This window comes from Oncorhynchus mykiss, chromosome 11, assembly GCF_013265735.2.
Source record: "Oncorhynchus mykiss isolate Arlee chromosome 11, USDA_OmykA_1.1, whole genome shotgun sequence".
In the NCBI taxonomy this organism is placed as follows: domain Eukaryota; kingdom Metazoa; phylum Chordata; class Actinopteri; order Salmoniformes; family Salmonidae; genus Oncorhynchus; species Oncorhynchus mykiss.
Window position 1 is genome coordinate 62644965 of NC_048575.1, and position 17932 is coordinate 62662896.

At 43.9% G+C, this 17932-nt stretch overlaps 1 protein-coding gene across 2 annotated transcripts; it reads left to right on the forward strand.

Moving 5' to 3' along the window:
- The first annotated feature begins 1 nt into the window (after nt 1).
- On the forward strand, nt 2–11311 carry dhx37 (DEAH (Asp-Glu-Ala-His) box polypeptide 37). Of its 2 annotated transcripts, none has more exons than XM_021621822.2 (26): nt 2–519; nt 736–891; nt 1125–1294; nt 1431–1543; nt 1702–2044; nt 2182–2330; nt 2479–2571; nt 2662–2758; nt 3015–3128; nt 3366–3681; nt 3769–3845; nt 3934–4060; nt 4151–4227; nt 5998–6230; nt 6346–6457; nt 6565–6671; nt 6843–7031; nt 7222–7346; nt 9066–9182; nt 9357–9529; nt 9648–9762; nt 9845–9982; nt 10266–10360; nt 10524–10597; nt 10678–10775; nt 10865–11311. In XM_021621822.2, the coding sequence occupies exons 2-26, from the start codon at nt 783–785 to the stop codon at nt 10939–10941; spliced, it is 3438 nt and encodes a 1145-aa protein (XP_021477497.2). In that variant the 5' UTR covers nt 2–519; nt 736–782; the 3' UTR covers nt 10942–11311. The 2 variants fall into 2 exon arrangements, with proteins under 2 accessions (XP_021477497.2, XP_021477496.2); XM_021621821.2 differs by having other exon boundaries at nt 757–891.
- The last annotated feature ends 6621 nt before the right edge of the window (nt 11312–17932 follow it).

Here is a 17932-nt window from a genome sequence, read left to right on the forward strand (position 1 = left end):
AGCTAGTTAAAAGAGTAAAATTATCATTTTTCAGCCTGAATGGAGGATGCTTTGTGTAGGACCCAGTCCACGGACGACACAGAGTTGGTACTGTCTTTGGTATTACTACTAGGCACATCAACCCTAGACGACAGTGCAGATCTGGCGCCCGCTATCGTCTGCCTAGGCTACTTTAGACCTAGGCTATTCCATACACTTCCACACAGAACAGTTTAGCACATCACCATACACATGTGTCATATTAGCTATTGTACGTCTGTTTCATCGAATAAAAATGCGTTATTCACTGGAACGTTCAAAGATATTGTAATACATAAATACATAACCATAGCGTTCTGAAAAAGACGGCGGAACTTTCATACCGATCATGTATCAGTATCGGAACATAATGTGTGACGGACCCAGGCTAAATGTTGTATACACGTGAGATCCTGGAAAAGTTTCAACAGCGAGCTGGACGGCATTTTGTCTTTAACGTTTATGCGCCATACATTACCATCATTTCTACGTATTGACACGGTGAGTTGTTGTTCGTGGTTTGTATTAGCTAGCCAATGGAGTTAACGTTAGCGTTTCACAAGAATAGTTTTGCTAGCATCAGTAACGTTAGCTACCGTAGCTGTTTAGGCTCTTTCTACCAGCGGCTACATTTGTTTTCAAAACCGCTTAACAACGCATTAGTACCGATATATTTAAATGGGAACTTGTAGCACTCACCTCCCTGTCAATGCGAAGCTCTCCTTGTGCGATCCACAGAGCTCCTGTCTGTTACGTGCCGTAAGATGGGGCGACTGAGGAAGAGGCACAACTGGAAGGGACGGGAGCAGAACGAGACACATCCACCTCCAGAGGCCAAGGAGGAGGGGAAGACTGTTGTAGTGGAACTCAAAGGTACAACACTCAAGCGCCTGTGGCCCGATGGCTCTCAAAATATGTAGGTACTCACGAGGGTGGTGAAGGGGAGAGATACATGGTAACTAAGTATGAACATTTTTGCACTCTACTGTTAAGTCCCTCTGGATAAGAGCGTCTGCTACTAAAATGTACAACTACTGTTCGTGAGGTTGGTGTTGTAATGGGTGTGATTCTTGTGTACTCATGATACTCTGTTCTCTGTCCCACAGACGGGGCCAACCTAAAGGGGGTGGACGAGAGCAATGCCCTGGTCCTCCCAGCCACCAAACCCAAGAAGAAGAGGGGCATTGAGAAGGCACTTACTAAGAAACAGCCCCTTACCAAGAAACAGAGGAAACATCTACAAAAAGTCCTGGAGGTCAAAGAGAAGAAAGCTAAGGTAACATTCTCAATCTGCCTTCTCTGAGTCAGACCAGGCCAGTTTCAGTCAAGTATAATTATGAAGTGTGTCATTTGAAATAGTTCTGCACAAAAACATGAAACTACACAATTCATCATCTTCCTCCTTTGACCAGAGAGTAGACATCCTGGCCAAACTGGCTGAAGTGCAGCTGCCTGACTCTGAACTGAAGCTGCTCTACACCACCTCCAAATTGGGCACAGGAGACAAGCAGTACCAGACCAAACAGTAAGGCAGTGGGACTGTCACACCCTTGTAGCAGCATTTGGTTTAGTTATGCTTTCCATAAGCTCAGGTTGACTGATGAACAATGATATTCAGTTGGAGTGATTAGTGTCCTGGGCAACTGAAGGCTTGTGTGTGATCCTCTGTGGTAACTTTCTCAGGACTCCTGATGAGGTAGATGACGGAGCCTCAGGGCCCAGGATCAGCAGCCTGAGTGGAGCCAACAGGAAGAGGAAACGAAGAGCACGAGAGGAAGAGAAGGCAGAAGAGGAGAGTAGTGATTTGGACTCATCTGATGAAGAGATGGATGATAGCAGGATGGGGAATAGAAGGGTGGAGGCCACTAATGTCTCAGAATCTAAAGAGCCAGCCTCCTCCTGTCAGGAGAAAGAGGTGGAAGAGAAAAAGGAGATGAGCGAGGAGTCAGGCCCTGCTCGGGCCTCCAGTAAAAAACCTTCCGAGCCAGCAATCTTCATCTCCGTGGACAGACTGCCAGAGATACAGGTGTGTGTTTCTTGTGGTGTGTGTTTGTTTCTCATGCACATTCTCTTTTTTTTTTCTCAAGCCGTGTGCATTTGTCTTTATTTCTCCTGCTGTGTGCGCGCATGTGTTTTTGTGTGTTTGTCCTGCAATGTGTGTAGGATTCCCGTCTGAGGCTGCCAGTGCTGGCTGAGGAGCAAGTAATCATGGAGGCGGTGAGAGAGAACAGTTTTGTGGTTCTGTGTGGAGAGACGGGAAGTGGTAAAACCACCCAGGTACCCCAGTTCTTGTACGAGGCTGGATATGCCAGGTAACACACACACCCTGCTCTTCTTTTTCTCTGCTTCACTCTTATCTTATTCACCACTTATCTTGTTGTATGTTTATTTGAAGCCTTTTTTCACTCCACTAATACCATCATATCTCTGTTTACCCCTCTCCCTCCTGTTACTCTCCAGTGGCACTGGGATCATTGGTGTGACAGAGCCTAGGAGAGTGGCAGCTGTCAGTATGTCCCACAGAGTGGCCAAAGAGATGAACCTGTCTACACGGTACACACACACACACACAATGGTTAGTGTTTGGATTTCGTTTCCAGTTGTGTCTGAGGCTCTCTGTGTGTTTTGGTTGTCTGTTGTTAGGGTGGTGTCGTACCAGATCCGTTATGAGGGGAATGTGACTAGTGACACCAAGATCAAGTTCATGACAGACGGAGTCCTGCTGAAGGAGATTCAGAAGGTAATCCTCCCACCCCCTCTCCTTATTCTCTATCCTTCCCTTCACTTGTTCCATCCTTCCCCCTCCCTACCTATCTGCCCCCCCATGTTTTTCCATATTTATTGTATGACTCCATTCTTAGTCTATTTGCCTCAGTCACCCAAATGGCACCCTAGTCCATTTGTTGCACTACTTTTGACCAGAGCCCGTAGTGTGCTACTGTATAGGATGGGGTGCTATTTGAAATGCAATCTAAGTTTGTCGCTCTCTGCTGTAGGACTTCCTGCTCCAGAGGTACAGTGTGATCATCATAGATGAGGCCCATGAGAGGAGTGTGTACACAGACATCCTGATTGGCCTGCTGTCACGCATCGTACCACTCAGAAACAAGGTCAGACAGATGGGGTTCATTTTTTTTTGTTATTAAAAAAAGAACATCAACAAGTGACTGGGGGTTCCTGACACCTTGGGCCTGTTAGTTAACATATGCACAACTGTTATGTAAAGATTTATAAACAATTTACTCAATCGAAAATGTGTTTAATAATGATTTATTAGCAGACTTCTCTACCCAACTTGCTGTTGTCCTTATTTTCCCCTACCCTGTTGTTTCCTGTGTGTCATACAGAAAGGCCTCCCCATGAAGCTGATAGTGATGTCAGCTACTCTGCGTGTGGAGGACTTCACAGAAAACAGGAAGCTGTTTCCTACTCCTCCTCCCGTCATAAAGGTGGAGGCCCGTCAGTTCCCTGTAAGCGTTCACTTTAACAAACGGACTCCTCTGGAGGACTACACTGGAGAGGTGTTCCACAAGACCTGTAAGATCCACCGCATGCTGCCCCCTGGGGGTATCCTGGTGTTCCTGACTGGTCAGGCTGAGGTCCACTCTGTCTGCAGGAGACTGCGGAGGGCCTTCCCTTTCAGGAGGGGCAATACAGCTACTGGTAAGTTTAAAAAAATAAATATTATATATTTTTTTATGCACACAGTCTTTACACCGTGTAAAATGTATGACTGTGTGTTCTGATAAGGTGAGGGAGAGGAGGCAGCAACAGACTACTCAGATGAGATGAAGAAGTTTAAGAAAGCCAAACATAAGAGAACTGTGGTATGTACTACTTAGTTATTCTGTCACTGTTGAGAAGTGTGTGAGTGAATGTTTTAATGCTGTTTGTGTGGTTTCTGTGTGTGAGTAGTCCCTACCCCGTATTGACCTGGATAATTACTCAGCGTTGCCGGTGGATGAGGGGGACGAGGACCGTCTGGCGGGGATAGATGATGAGGGGTCAGACCTAGAACTAGGAGACGATGCTGCAGACACAGGTAAGAGAAAAGTACAGCTAGGTGTATGTGTTGCCCTACAGCTCTCAGGTGTGTATCCTTGATTCATATGTTCTCTTTCCGTGTTTGTAGAGGAGAAGGCGGACCCGTCCCTCCCTCTTTATGTCCTCCCCCTCTACTCTCTCCTGGCTCCAGAGCAGCAGGCTAAGGTAAGACGGGCCACTTGGCACAAGAAATCTACAGTAGATTAAGTGATATCGTTGCATTAATGCATGGATATTTGATCTGTGTCTGTCTGTGCGAGCTTGTCCTTGTGTGCATGCTTATTGTGCAGTGGAAGTCGGAAGTTTATACACCATAGCCAGCTACATTTAATCTCAGTTTTCCACAATTCCTGACATTTTAATCCTAGTAAAAATTCTCTGTCTTAGGTCATTTAGGATCACCACTTTATTTTAAGAATGTGAAATGTCAGAATAATAAGTGTTTTTCAGCTCTTATTTATTTCATCACATTCCCAGTGGGTTAGAAGTTTACATGCACTCAATTAGTATTTGGTAGCATTGCCTTTAAATTGTTTAACTTGGGTCAAACGTTTGGGGTAGCCTTCTTCAAGCTTCCCACAATAAGTTGGGTGAATTTTGGCCCATTCCTCCTGACAGAGCTGGTGTAACTGAGTCAGGTTTGTAGGCCTCCTTGTTTGCTCACACTTTTTCAGTTCCGCCCACAAATTTTCTATAGGATTGAGGTCAGGGCTTTGTGATGGCCACTCCAATACCTTGACTTTGTTGTCCTTAAGCCATTTTGCCACAACTTTGGAAGAATGCTTGGGGTCATTGTCCATTTGGAAGACCCATTTGCGACCAAGCTTTAACTTCCTAACTGATGTCATGAGATGTTGCTTCAATATATCCACATAATTTTCCTACCTCATGATGCCATCTATTTTGTGAAGTGCACCAGTCCGTCCTGCAACAAAGCACCCCCACAACATGATGTTGCCACCCCCGTGCTTCACGGTTGGGATGGTGTTCTTCGGCTTGCAAGCCTCCCCTTTTCCCCACCAAACATAACGATGGTCATTATGGCCAAACAGTTCTATTTCTGTTTCATCAGACCAGAGGACATTTCTCCAAAAAATACGACCTTTGTCCCCATGTGCAGTTGCAAACTGTAGTCTGGCTTTTTTTATGGTGGTTTTGGAGCAGTGGCTTCTTCCTTGCTGAGCGGCCTTTAAGGTTATGTCGATTTAGGACTCGTTTTACTGTGGATATAGATACTTTTGTACCTGTTTCCTCCAGCATTTTCACAAGGTCCTTTGCTGTTGTTCTGGGATTGATTTTCACTTTTCGCACCAACGTACGTTCTCTTGGATACAGAACGCGTCTCCTTCCTGAGCGGTATGACGGCTGCGTGGCCCTATGGTGTTTATACTTGCGTACTATTGTTTGTATAGATGAACGTGGTACCTCCAGGCGTTTGGAAATTGCTCCCAAGGATGAACCAGACTTGTGGAGGTCTACAATGTTTTTTTTCTGATGTCTTGGCTTATTTCTTTTGATTTTCCCATGATGTCAAGCAAAGAAGCATTGAGTTTGAAGGTAGGCCTTGAAATACATGCACAGGTACATCTCCAATTGACTCAAATTATGTCAATTAGCCTATCAGACGCTTCTAAAGCCATGACATAATTTTCTGGAATTTTCCCAGCTGTTTAAAGGCACAGTCAACTTAGCGTATGTAAACTTCTGACCCACTGGAATTGTGATACAGGTAAATGATCTGCCTGTAAACAATTGTTGGAAAAATGACTTGTGTCATGCACAAAGTAGAGGTCCTAACCGACTTGCCAGAACTATAGTTTGTTTACAAGAAATTTGTGGAGTGGTTGAAAAACAAGTTTTAATGACTCCAACCTAAGTGTATATAAACTTCCGGCTTCAACTGTGTCTATGTGTGTTTCTAATCTTTGTGTCCAGGTGTTCCAGCCCCCTCCTCATGGTACACGTCTGTGTGTCGTGGCTACCAACGTAGCAGAAACCTCTCTAACCATCCCGGGGATAAAGTATGTGGTCGACTGCGGTCGGGTCAAGAAGCGCTTCTACGACCGCGTCACGGGGGTCTCCTCCTTCAAGGTCTCCTGGACCTCACAGGCCTCAGCCAATCAGAGGGCAGGCCGGTCAGGCCGTACCGAACCTGGACACTGCTATAGGTCAGAACTGGAAAGGGGTGTTTAATTGTTAAAGTAAATTCTTTCACACCCCATTTTTAACCTCAATCATTTCTAACTGGGATAAAATGTAATGTGCTATGACTGTGTGTGCTAGGCTGTACTCATCAGCGGTGTTTGGAGACTTCAGTCTGTTCTCAGAGGCAGAGATCACCCGCAGGCCAGTTGAGGACCTGGTACTACAGATGAAGGACCTTAACATAGACAAGGTCAGAGAAATAACAGATTGATTGATGCTGTAAAGAGGGAGAAAGTCTTCCTGTGAAATTAGTCAGACACTACCTATTTGGCTAATGGTGTTTTCCTGTGTGTTCAGGTGGTCAACTTCCCATTCCCCACAACTCCCTCAGCTGAGGCGCTGGTGGCAGCAGAACAGTTACTGGTTTCACTGGGAGCCCTAGAGGAGCCGCCACGCACCGGACGGTAAGCGGTTAAACCTGACTCACTCTCTCTCACCCTTCACTCAACCTACCTCACGGCTCAAAAACTCACTTCTCAGCAGGTATATCTGAGGTCCCCTCTTCAGATCCTCTACCTCACTATCCCCTCCTGCAGCAAACCCACCCACGATAAATCCATCTCTATCTGCTTTAGGGTTAAGGAGATGGAGCGAGCGCGTCTGAGCTGTCCCATCAGCCCCTTGGGCAGGGCAATGGCATCATTCCCCGTGTCACCACGCTACGCTAAGATGCTGGCGCTAGGGAAGCAGCAGGACTGTCTGCCTTACGTCATCGCTGTGGTGGCCGCCATGACGGTCCGGGAGATCTTTGAGGATCTGGACAGGTGAGGGGCAGAGAGAGAGTAGAGGAAATGTGTGTTTATAGGATTATTCTAAAATACATAGACATTAGAATAGCACGTGTTTCTGATCAAACAGTGTTTTGGTTTTGTTACTTATTGTGAAATGCATATTTAAACAAGATCCTAAAGTGTTTGCGTCTACATTCTCTCTCCACTGTCTCTATTGGTCCAGACCTGCTGGTAGTGAGGATGAGAGCTCCAAGCTGGCCCAGCGTCGAGCCCGGCTGGCCCAGATGAGGAGGCTGTGGGCTGGGCAGGGAGCCTCTCTACTGCTGGGGGACCTCATGGTCCTGCTGGGTAAGGCTGGAGTGTGAGCGTATGAGGGTGTGGTGGTGGTTTTCTTTGTGTGTGTGTTCTGTACACTACCAGTCAAAAGGTTTAGAACTCCTACTCATTGAAGGGTTTTTCTTTGTTTTTACTATTTTCTACATTGTTGAATAAAAGTGAAGACATCAAAACTATGAAACAACACACATGGAATCATGTAGTAACCCAAAAAAGTGTTAAACAAATCAAAATAAATTTTAGATTTGAGATTCTTCAAATAGCCACCCTTTGCCTTGAGAGTTTTACACACTTTTGGCATTCTTTCAACCAGCTTCATGAGGTAGTCACCTGGAATGCATTCAATTAGCAGGTGTGCCTTGATAAAAGTTAATTAGTGGAATTTTTTCCTCAATGCGTTTGAGCCAATCAGTTGTGTTGTGACAAGATAGGGGGGTATACAGAAGAGAGTCCTATTTGGTAAAAGACCAAGTCCATATTATGGCAAGAACAGCTCAAATAAGCAAAGAGAATTGACAGTCCATCATTACTTTAAGACATGAAGGTCAGTCAATATGGAACATTTCAAGAACTTTGAAAGTTTCTTCAAGTGCAGTCGCAAAAACCATCAACCGCCATGATGAAACTGGCTCTCTTGTGGACCATTACAGTAAAGAAAGACCCAGAGTTACCTCTGCTGCAGCTCCATGATGAAACTGGCTCTCATGTGGACCATTACAGTAAAGAAAGACCCAGAGTTACCTCTGCTGCAGAGGACAAGTTCATTAGAGTTGCCAGCCTCAGAAATTGCAACCCAAATAAATGCTTCAGAGTTAAGTAACAGACACATCTCAACATCAACTCTTCAGAGGAGAATCAGGCCTTTATGGGTGAATTGCTGCAAAGAAACCACTTCTAAAGGATACCAATAAGAAGAGACTTGCTTGGGCCAAGAAACACGAGCAATGGACATCAGACTGGTGGAAATTAGTCCTTTGGTCTGGAGTCCAAATTTGATATTTTTGGTTCCATCTGCTGTGTCTTTGTGAGACGCGGTGTGTGTGTGTGTGTGTGAACGGATCATCTCTGCATGTGTATTTCCCACCGTAAAGTATGGAGGAGGTGTTATGGTGTGGTGGTGTTTTGATGGTGACACTGTCTGCGATTTATTTAGCGTTTCAAGGCACACTTAACCAGTGTGCATTTTGCAGTGATACGCCATCCCATCTGGTTTGGGCTTAGTCCCACACCTCCAGGCTGTGTAAGGGCTATTTTACCAAGAAGGAGAGTGATGGAGTGCTGCATCAGATGACCTGGCCTCCACAATCCCCCGACCTCTACCCAATTGAGATGGTTTGTGATGAGTTGGACCACAGAGTGAAGGAAAAGCAGCCGACAAGTGCTCAGTATATGTAGGGACTCCTTCAAGACTGTTGGAAAAGCATTCCAGGTGAAGCTGGTTGAGAAAATACCAAAAGTGTGCAAAGCTGTCATCAAGGCAAAGGGTGGCTATGTGAAGAATCTCAAATAAATTTTGATTTGTTTAACACTTTTATTTTTTATTTTTTTGGTTACTACATGATTCCACATGTATTTTTTTCATAGTTTTGATGTCTTCACTATTCTTCTACGTTGTAGAAAATAGTAAAAAATGTTCAAAAAAAAGAGAAACCGTTGAATGAGTAGGTGTTGTAAAACTTTTGACCGGTAGTGTACTACATGTGTCTGTTAAAGTATGATGGGTTACCTCAGGTGCTGTGGGTGCGTGTGAGTTTGCTGGCTGCACTCTTAAATTCTGTGAAGAGAATGGACTGCGGTATAAAGCCATGCTGGAGATCAGACGACTTAGAGGACAGCTCACCAACGCAGGTACACACACACACACACACACACACACAAACACAAACACAAACAAACAAATCAAAGTTTATTTGTCACGTGCGCCAAATACAACAGGTGTCGACCTTCGAGTGAAATGCTTACTTACAGGCCCTAACCAACAGTGCAATTCTTAAGTAAAAACTCTGTCCTCTCCTTCAATAGTGAACTCAGTGTGTCCAGAGGTGGGTGTGTTTGTGGACTGTAAGATGGCTCCACCTACTGAGAGCCAGGTGGTGTGTTTACGTCAGATAGTGCTGGCGGGACTGGGAGACCACCTCGCCAGACGGGTACAGCAAGAGGAACTTCTAGACCCAAAATGGAGGAATGGATACAAGGTGAGTTCACCTATAATACTGATTGGTGAGGAAAGTTTTTTTGTTTATTTTTATCTTTGTGTTTCTTAGTCCCATTTCTGATCCTGCTTGTTGATAGTGTTGTGTTAACCCTTTTCAGACCCCACTCCTGGATGAGCCAGTCTACATCCACCCCTCCTCAGCCCTGTTTAAAACGCTACCTCAGTTTGTGGTCTATCAGGAGGTCTTGGAGACCACCAAGATGTACATGAGAGGTAGGTGAAACACTTAGTACAGTTTAATCTCATCGGTATTCCATTATGCCAACAGCTGTTAACTAGGAGATTTGTCTCTCAGGTGTGTCAGCGGTAGAACCAGAGTGGGTTCCCCAGCTCCTCACCCAGTACTGCCATTTTGGATCTCCTCTGGAGACCCCGTCGCCATGGCTCTGTGCCTCTACAGGCAGGGTCAAATGTCACTGTACCAGCACCTTTTGTGAGTCTGCTCTACACCATGCCTGTCCTTGTCACGTTCAGTAATACAGTATCTCCCTGGTCTGTGTGGGCTATAACGTCTCTGATCTCTGGCTATGTCTCTATTCATCTTTTCTCAATTCCCTGAATCCCCTCTCATTTCCTCAAAACGTATTGGAGAGGAAGGTCTGAGGGGAGGGACCTTGGACCTTCTCTAATACAGTAGAAAAGGAGGCGAGGATGTGAAGAATCACAGAAACATTGATTGAGATTGAGCCTAACACTCTATTCCCCGTATTCTCCAGTCCGATGTGGCTGGCAGCTTCCTGCTATAGAGATGGATTACCCAGATGGCCTGGAACGATACAAACTGTTTGCCAAGTTTCTTCTGGAAGGACAGGTACTAAAAGCACTGGCTGCATCCCAAAGGGAACCCTTTAACCTATAAGTGTGCTCTATAGTGTCAGGTCAGGCAGTACAGATCTCTATGGGATAAACCTGGTTAGATGGAGTAAAACAGAGGTTGACTGCACTCACTTTTATTTGTGTGTCGTGTGTTTCAGGTCTGCCCTAAATTGAAGCAGCACAGCGGTTATCTTCTCTCAAACCCTTCCATCATGATGAAGACCTGGGCAAAGTAAGCCAAGTGTTCCTTTCACTACACCACATAGGATGGTCTGTCTGTGTTGGTGCTTAATGTTGTTTTTCCTCTGTCAGACTCCAGCCCAGGACTGAGGCTCTGCTGGGAGCTTTAGTGTCAGAGAGAGTGGACTGCAGAGACTTACTGCTCTCATCCTGGAAGAACCACGACAAATGTACGTATTTGTGTCATTTCAATGAGAGACTGTCAAACGTGTCAAATAGTTTATCATGATGTTCTCTTCTCATAATTTTCTCCTTCCAGTCCTCTTGACTGCGTACTGCCAGTGGATCCCTGAAGCTAAGCACCAAGACGTGGCCAAGAGCTGGCCTCCCATCTGACACAGAGGACACTGATACCAGCTTTGCAGCCTGCCAAACCAGCCATACCATCACAGTGCCATCAACACAACCCCATTACACATACCAGGGAGCCAGTTATCCATACCTCAGCCAGCCACACAACACACAGGACCTTTTGGCTGTTCTGTACAGAACTGTTCAGGGGAAGGGCCGTCTTTCACTTGGACGATGTGTCCATCTCTGGTTGTGTTTTGATACATTTTTAAGACTGCTTATTTGTGCTAGTCTGAAACTGATGATTAGAATGAGATTTGTTCAATGTTGGACAAGTCTTTTTGAAGATGAAGCCTTAATCTTACCACGCAGTTGACACCCAAAATAAATACGAAGGCTTTTTTTTCTGTTTTAATTGAAGTGAATTTATTTATTTTAGTGTGTTTCCTGAAGATTTCTTGCATAGTCTTACTATCATATTTATTTCCCTCGCTCTACTTCTTAAACGATTGAGTACGAAACTAACTTCGAGGTACAGACCTCCCGAACTTAAATTGCTTGAGAAAATATTTTGGATGGCATTTATACTTTAACTATAACAATATGGAAAATGATCTCCAATGTATTTCAATGGCAAAAAAAGGGCCATAAACAAAGTATCTCTTTCACTGGTTTATGGCTATCAACTCCAACCCAACGTTGAGATGTTCAGACTGACCCTACTTAGATTGCTTGTCAAAAGGGTTTTTGATGCTATTTAGGGCTCTATTCAGTCTGTCGCTGAAGCGTTACAGATTGCGGCCAGTTAGGCAACAAAACCAACTTTAAAACTTTCAGGCTATCCTAACTTCAAGTTTTCTAACATGGATACAGTGCTAAATACAGAAAGTATTTAGACCCCTTGACTTTTCCATATTTTGTTACAGCCTTATTCTAAAATGGATTCAATAGTTTTATTTCTCAATCTACACACAACACCCCATAATGACAAAGCAAAAACAGGTTTTTAGGTAACATTTTTTGGGAAATATCACATAAGTATTCAGACCCTATACTCAGTACTTTGTTGAAGCACCTTTGGCTGCAATTACAGCCTTGAGTCTTGGGTATGATGCTACAAGCTTGGCACACCTGTATTTGGGGGGGTGGGGTTCTCTCATTCTTCTCTGCAGATCCTCTCAAGTTCTGTCAGGTTGGATGGGGAGTGTTGCTGAACAGCTATTTTTAGGTCTGTCCAGAGATGTTGGATTGAGTTCAAGTCCGGGCTCTGGCTAAGCCATACAAGGACATTCATAGACTTGTCCCGAAGCCACTCCTTTGTTGTCTTGGCTGTGTGCTTAGGGTCATTGTCCTGTTGGAAGGTGAACTTTTTCCTCAGTCTGAAGTCCTGAGTGCTCTGGAGCAGGTTTTCATCACAGATCTCTGTACTTTGCTCCTTTCATCTTTCCCTCGATCCTGACTAGTCTCCCAGTCCCTGCCACTGAAAAACATCCCCACAGCATGATGCTGCCACCAGCATGCTTCACCGTAGGGATGGTGCCAGGTTTCCTCCAGGCGTGATGCTTGGCATTCAGGGCACCAATCTTGGTGTCATCAGACCAGATAATCTTCTCTCGTGGTCTGAGTCCTTTAGGTGCCTTTTGGCAAACTCCTAGCGGGCTGTCATGTGCCTTTTACTGAGGAGTGGCTTCTGTCTGGCTACTCTACCATAAAGGCCAGATTGGTAGAGTGCTGCAGAGATAGCTGTCATTCTGGAAGGTTCTCCCATCTCCACAGAGGAACTCTGCAGCTCTGTCAGAGTGACCATCGGATTCCTGGTCACCTCCCTGACCAAGGCCCTTCTCCCTCGATTGCTCAGTTAGGCTGGGCGGCCAGCTCTAGGAAGAGTTTTAGTGGTTCCAAACTTCTTCCATTTAAGAATGATGGAGGCCACTGTGATGGATGGATGCCACATTTTGTTTTTGTACACTTCCCCAATCTGTTGTGCTGCTGACAAGCTTCCTTGACTTTATGCTGCAATATGTAACGTTTTGGGTGACCTGACCAAATTCATGTGGTCACAGATACCTTACAAAAAAGGTAGGGATGTGGATCATGTTGTTTATAGATCACACTCATTAAAGCAGGTCAGGAAGCGGTATCTGTTCTATGTGCTCTATTTCTAAACTTCCCTTAAGTTCCATTTTTGCATATTTTGCTTTCTGTTTTGTACACCTAGCTTCAAACAACTGAAAATAACAATATTTTTGGTTATGGAAAATACATTGCATAGTGGTTTAGATGGTACAATGATTCTCTACACTATACTTGCTTGTTTAGTCACAAACTGAAGTTAGGCAAACTTAGAATTTTAGCATCCAGGAAATGGCAGAGCGATTTCTGCATAGTGCATCTTTTTAAAACATTTTTGCCAACACCTGGCTAACCTTTGTTTAAACAGCTGCTATTAGCAAAATGTGTCAGAAAGGGAATTTCAATCTAATAGGCTGTTGTAGTTTACACTTCCTCTTGTAATTGTAATGTGGGGAGGTGACAAACGATCTACCGAATGTATTAATTTTAAAATGTTGATTACTTCTCCTTCTTCCTTGCTATTCACCTGATGACAAGGCATTTGGGGGAAAAAAAAACAATTTCTAACATCTGATTAGTGTCCCTGAGTCGACTGGGTGTGGGTTCCTGGGCAGGAAACGGTTTAAGACCCCTGCTCTAACACCTTTTTATAAACGCATATTTATGTAAATTGGCATACAACTACATGGATTCAATGCCAAACATAAGAACACAGTGGTAGACATTTTAAATAGCTTCTGCTCTTTAACTATTTCAGCTACAAACCTTAAAACAACATGAACATTTTCTAAACTTTATAAATTACAACTATTTTCATACAATACCCACTAACTATAACTCTTGAACTGTCCAAGCTAGAGACGGTAAGCCAACATCACATGCTCAGGCTATCCTATTTTATTTATTTAATCTTTAACTAGGCAAGTCAGTTCAGAACAAATTCTTATTTACAATGACTGCCAAACCCTAAACTGAACGACGCTGGGCCAATTGTTGCGCCGCCCTATGGGACTCCCAATCACGGCCGGTTGTGATACACCCTGGAATCGAACCAGGATGTGTAGTGACGCCTCTAGCAATGTGATGCAGTGCCTTAGACCATTATGTCACTCGGGAGCCTGAAAATATGTTTCCAACCAATATTTTCAGCTACCTACTTTTTCAACTATACTGAACAAAAATACAAAGGCGTTCGTCCCATGTTTCATGAGCTGAAATAAAAGATCCCAGAAATGTTCCATAAGCACAAAAGGCTTATTTCTCTCAAATGTTGTGCACAAATTGAAGTCCCTGTTAGTGAACATTTCTTATTTTTCCAAGATAATCCATCCACCTGACGGGTGTGGCATATCAAGAAGCTGATTAAATAGTGATCATTACACAGGTGCACCTTGTGCTGGAGACACTAAAAGACCACTCTGAAATGTGCAACAACAGATTGAGTTCAAGTTGAGGGAGCGTGCAATTGGCGTGCTGACTGCAGGATTGTCTACCAAACCTGTTGCCAGAGAATTGAATGTTCATCTATCTACCATAAGCCGTCTCCAAAGTTGTTTCAGAGAATATGGTAGTACGTCCAACCGGCCTTACATCTGAATACGACGTGTAACCATGAACCTCCACATCTGGCTTCTTCACCTGCGGGATCGTCTGAGACCAGCCAAACGGACCGCTGATGAAACTGTGGGGTTGCGCAATCGAAGAATTTCTGCCCAAACTGTCAGAAACTGTTTCAGGAAAGCTCAACTGAATGCTAGCTATACTCACCAGGGTCTTGACCTGACTGCTGTTTGACATCGTAACTGACTTCAGTGGGCAAATGCTCACCTTTGATGGCCACTGATACGTTGAAGAAGTGTGCTCTTCACAGATGAATCCCGGGTTCAACTGTACCGGGCAGATGGCAGGCAGTGTGTGTGGCGTCGTGGACGAGCGGTTTGCTAATGATGTTGTGAACAGAGTGCCCCGTGGTGGTGGGGTTGTGGTATTTGATTATCTGATAATTGTTGTTCAATATGATCTTGTTGCCATTATATGCACATTCAAATGTCATAAATCAACACTGTCCTCTGCCGTGCCTTGATTGTATTACTGCTGATGATATTTGAAAATGTGCATGTACACCCTGGCCCATCTACTGTTGCTAGCCCCAATTCTGATTTGTGTTCTGATTTCTGCTCTCGTAAAAGCCTGGGTTTTCTGCACGTTAACACTAGAAGCTTATTAGCTAAAATGGATCAATTGAAAGTGTGGGTTCACAGCTCCAATCTAGATGTGTTGGTCATTACTGAGATGTGGTTAAGGAAGAGTGTTTTGAATACTGATGTTAACCTTCCTGATTATAACTTTTTTCGGCATGACAGATCTTCCAAAGGTGGGGGAGTGGCAATCTTTACCATGGATCACCTTCAGTGCTTGGTTGTCTCCACCAAGTCTGTCCCCAAACAATTTGATTTGCAGGTTTTAAGCATGAAACTTTCAAATAGCTCTTTGTTGACTGTTGCTGGGTGCTATCGTCCTCCATCAGCACCGGCCTGTATCCTAAATGCCCTAAGCTCTCTCCTGGCCCCTTACACTAAGTCTGAATTTGTCCTCCTCGGTGACCTAAACTGGGACATGCTTAAACCACCTGATCAATTCCAAAAGCAATGGGACTCCTAAATCTTTCTCAGATTATTACAAATCCCACAAGGTTTGACTCCAAACACCCAGAAAAGGCTACTTTCTTCGACATTATCCTCACAAATAATCTAGTCTGGTGTTTTCTGTAATGACCTTAGTGATCACTGTTTAACAGCTTGTGTTCATAATGGCTGCTCAGTGAAATGACCTGTCCTGATTTGTCATAGATGCTTGCTAAAAAAAACTTTAATAAGCCAGCCTTCCTTCATGAACTGGCCTCTGTAAAGTGGTATAGAATCAGCTTGATCCCCTCTGTCGAATACGCTTGGACCTTCTTTTTATATTTTCAATGGTATTGTTATAAAGAAAATGAGAATTAAAAACAGGTTCAGTCCCTGGTTTGACCGTGATCATGCAGAGTTACTCCACTTCAAGAATTGCATTTGGCGAAAGGCTCGGCACACGCATACTCAGCCTGATTGGCTCTCGTTCAGGCAAATGAGAAATAAGTGCACTCAGGCTATCTGGAAGGCCAAAGTTAACTAACTTTAAGGAGCAGTTCTCTCTATATGGGAAACAACTGGATCAGTATCTCTCTCTCTTTCTCTCCCAGCATCTGTTCTGATGCCAAACAGCATGTGTAGTTTACAGTCAGGTCTTACCTAGCAAGGCTTCCCTCTCTGCTCTCATCAGGAAGATAAGCAGCAGGATCACCAGAAGTTGTGTAAAACATTCCACACACTCATACATGATCAGTACCATAGGAATATAATAAGGCAGGACAAATGGTAACAGGGAACATTAAATGGAAATATTTGTTTGGTAACAATCATGAAAATGTCATGACTAGTTTCATAAAGATGTTGCTTCATGAATATCCCCTTCAATTAAAATGTTACCAAACAAATATTTCCATTTAATGTTCCATGATTTCATTGAATTCAGAGCCTCCCCCGGCATACACCAGTACTCACAAACAGGAGTGAGGTGGGGACCTGGTCATTTTCCACTCTGTGAAACTTATACAGCCACATCTCCTCTGCCTGGATCTCACAAATAAAGGTCGGAAGCTGTTGTCACACAGAGGGAGATCTCTCTCTCTCTCTCTCTCTCACACACACACACTTAAGATCATTTCAATAATTTAAATAGCACCAAACAAGTCAATTTGGATCCCATTTGTCAATGTTATTACATGTTTAGATGTAACAATGTTAATAAATTTTATTACATGATATTAGAAACCATACAACACTCATAGGAAGACAACCAGAAGCAGCAGTTGAATAGACCCCTCTTCATCTTGTTTCTCTGGTTAGTTTCCAGACAGATAACTTGGTAAATTCAAAGGCATCCTCCTAAATTGGAAGGGGAAAATAAAGAAAATGGTTTCAAAATTATTAATTTAGAACAAAAATGTTATAACAAATGTATAACACAATTCATAACGCATTTAGTCTGACTGGTGACACATGGCTGAGTGTGGACCAAATGAAAGGGGCTGATTGGCGCAAGAACAGCTGCATTTAGCAACAGGAGAGAAGTCACTAGTCTTTCTTGTTCCATATGGAATCACGCATCCTCGTGGTGATGTTTAAAATTACCAATTTAATTAGCTAATGTTAACTAATGCATATCTTGAACATCCAATTGATTCACAATTTCGTAATCGTACACTTAGTGCCCTTCCCCGATATTGCTGGCGACACCTCTATTCTATTGCTAGAAACCCAGCAACATTTCACGTCTCTACACATCTGGGAATTAATAACTTACATTTTTTATTTATTTCACCTTTACAACTGCGACCTGGCCAAGATAAAGCAAAGCAGTGCGACAAAAACAACAACACAGTTACACATAAACAAATGTACAGTCAGTAGAGAAACAGTAGAAAGGAAAAATAGAAAATGTATGTACGGTGTGTGTAAATGTAGGGAGGTAGGCAATAAATAGGTCATAGAGGTGAAATAATTACAATTTAGCATTAATACTGGAGTGATAGATGTGCAGATGATGATGTGCAATTCATTCCAGTCATTGGCAGCAGAGAACTGGAAGGAAAAGCGGCCACAGGAAGTGTTGGCTTTGGGGATGGATGACCAGTGCAATATACCTGCTGGAGCGCGTGCTATGGGTGGGTGTTGCTATGGTGACCAGTGAGCTGAGATAAGGCGGGGCTTTACCTAGCAAAGACTTATAGATGACTTAGAGCCAGTGGGTTTCGCAACAGATATGTAGTGAGGGCCAGCCAACGAGAGCATGCAGGTCGCAGTGGTGGATAGTATATGTGGTTTTGCTAACAAAACAGATGGCACTGTGGTAGACTACATCCAGTTTT

Coding starts and splice junctions, on each gene's coding strand:
- dhx37 (XM_021621822.2), top strand. CDS start 783: ATGGGGCGACTGAGGAAGAGGCACAACTGGAAGGGACGGGAGCAGAAC. Junction 6,458..6,564: donor AGGACCTTAACATAGACAAG/GTCAGAGAAATA, acceptor CTGTGTGTTCAG/GTGGTCAACTTCCCATTCCC. Junction 10,776..10,864: donor CTGGAAGAACCACGACAAAT/GTACGTATTTGT, acceptor TTCTCCTTCCAG/TCCTCTTGACTGCGTACTGC.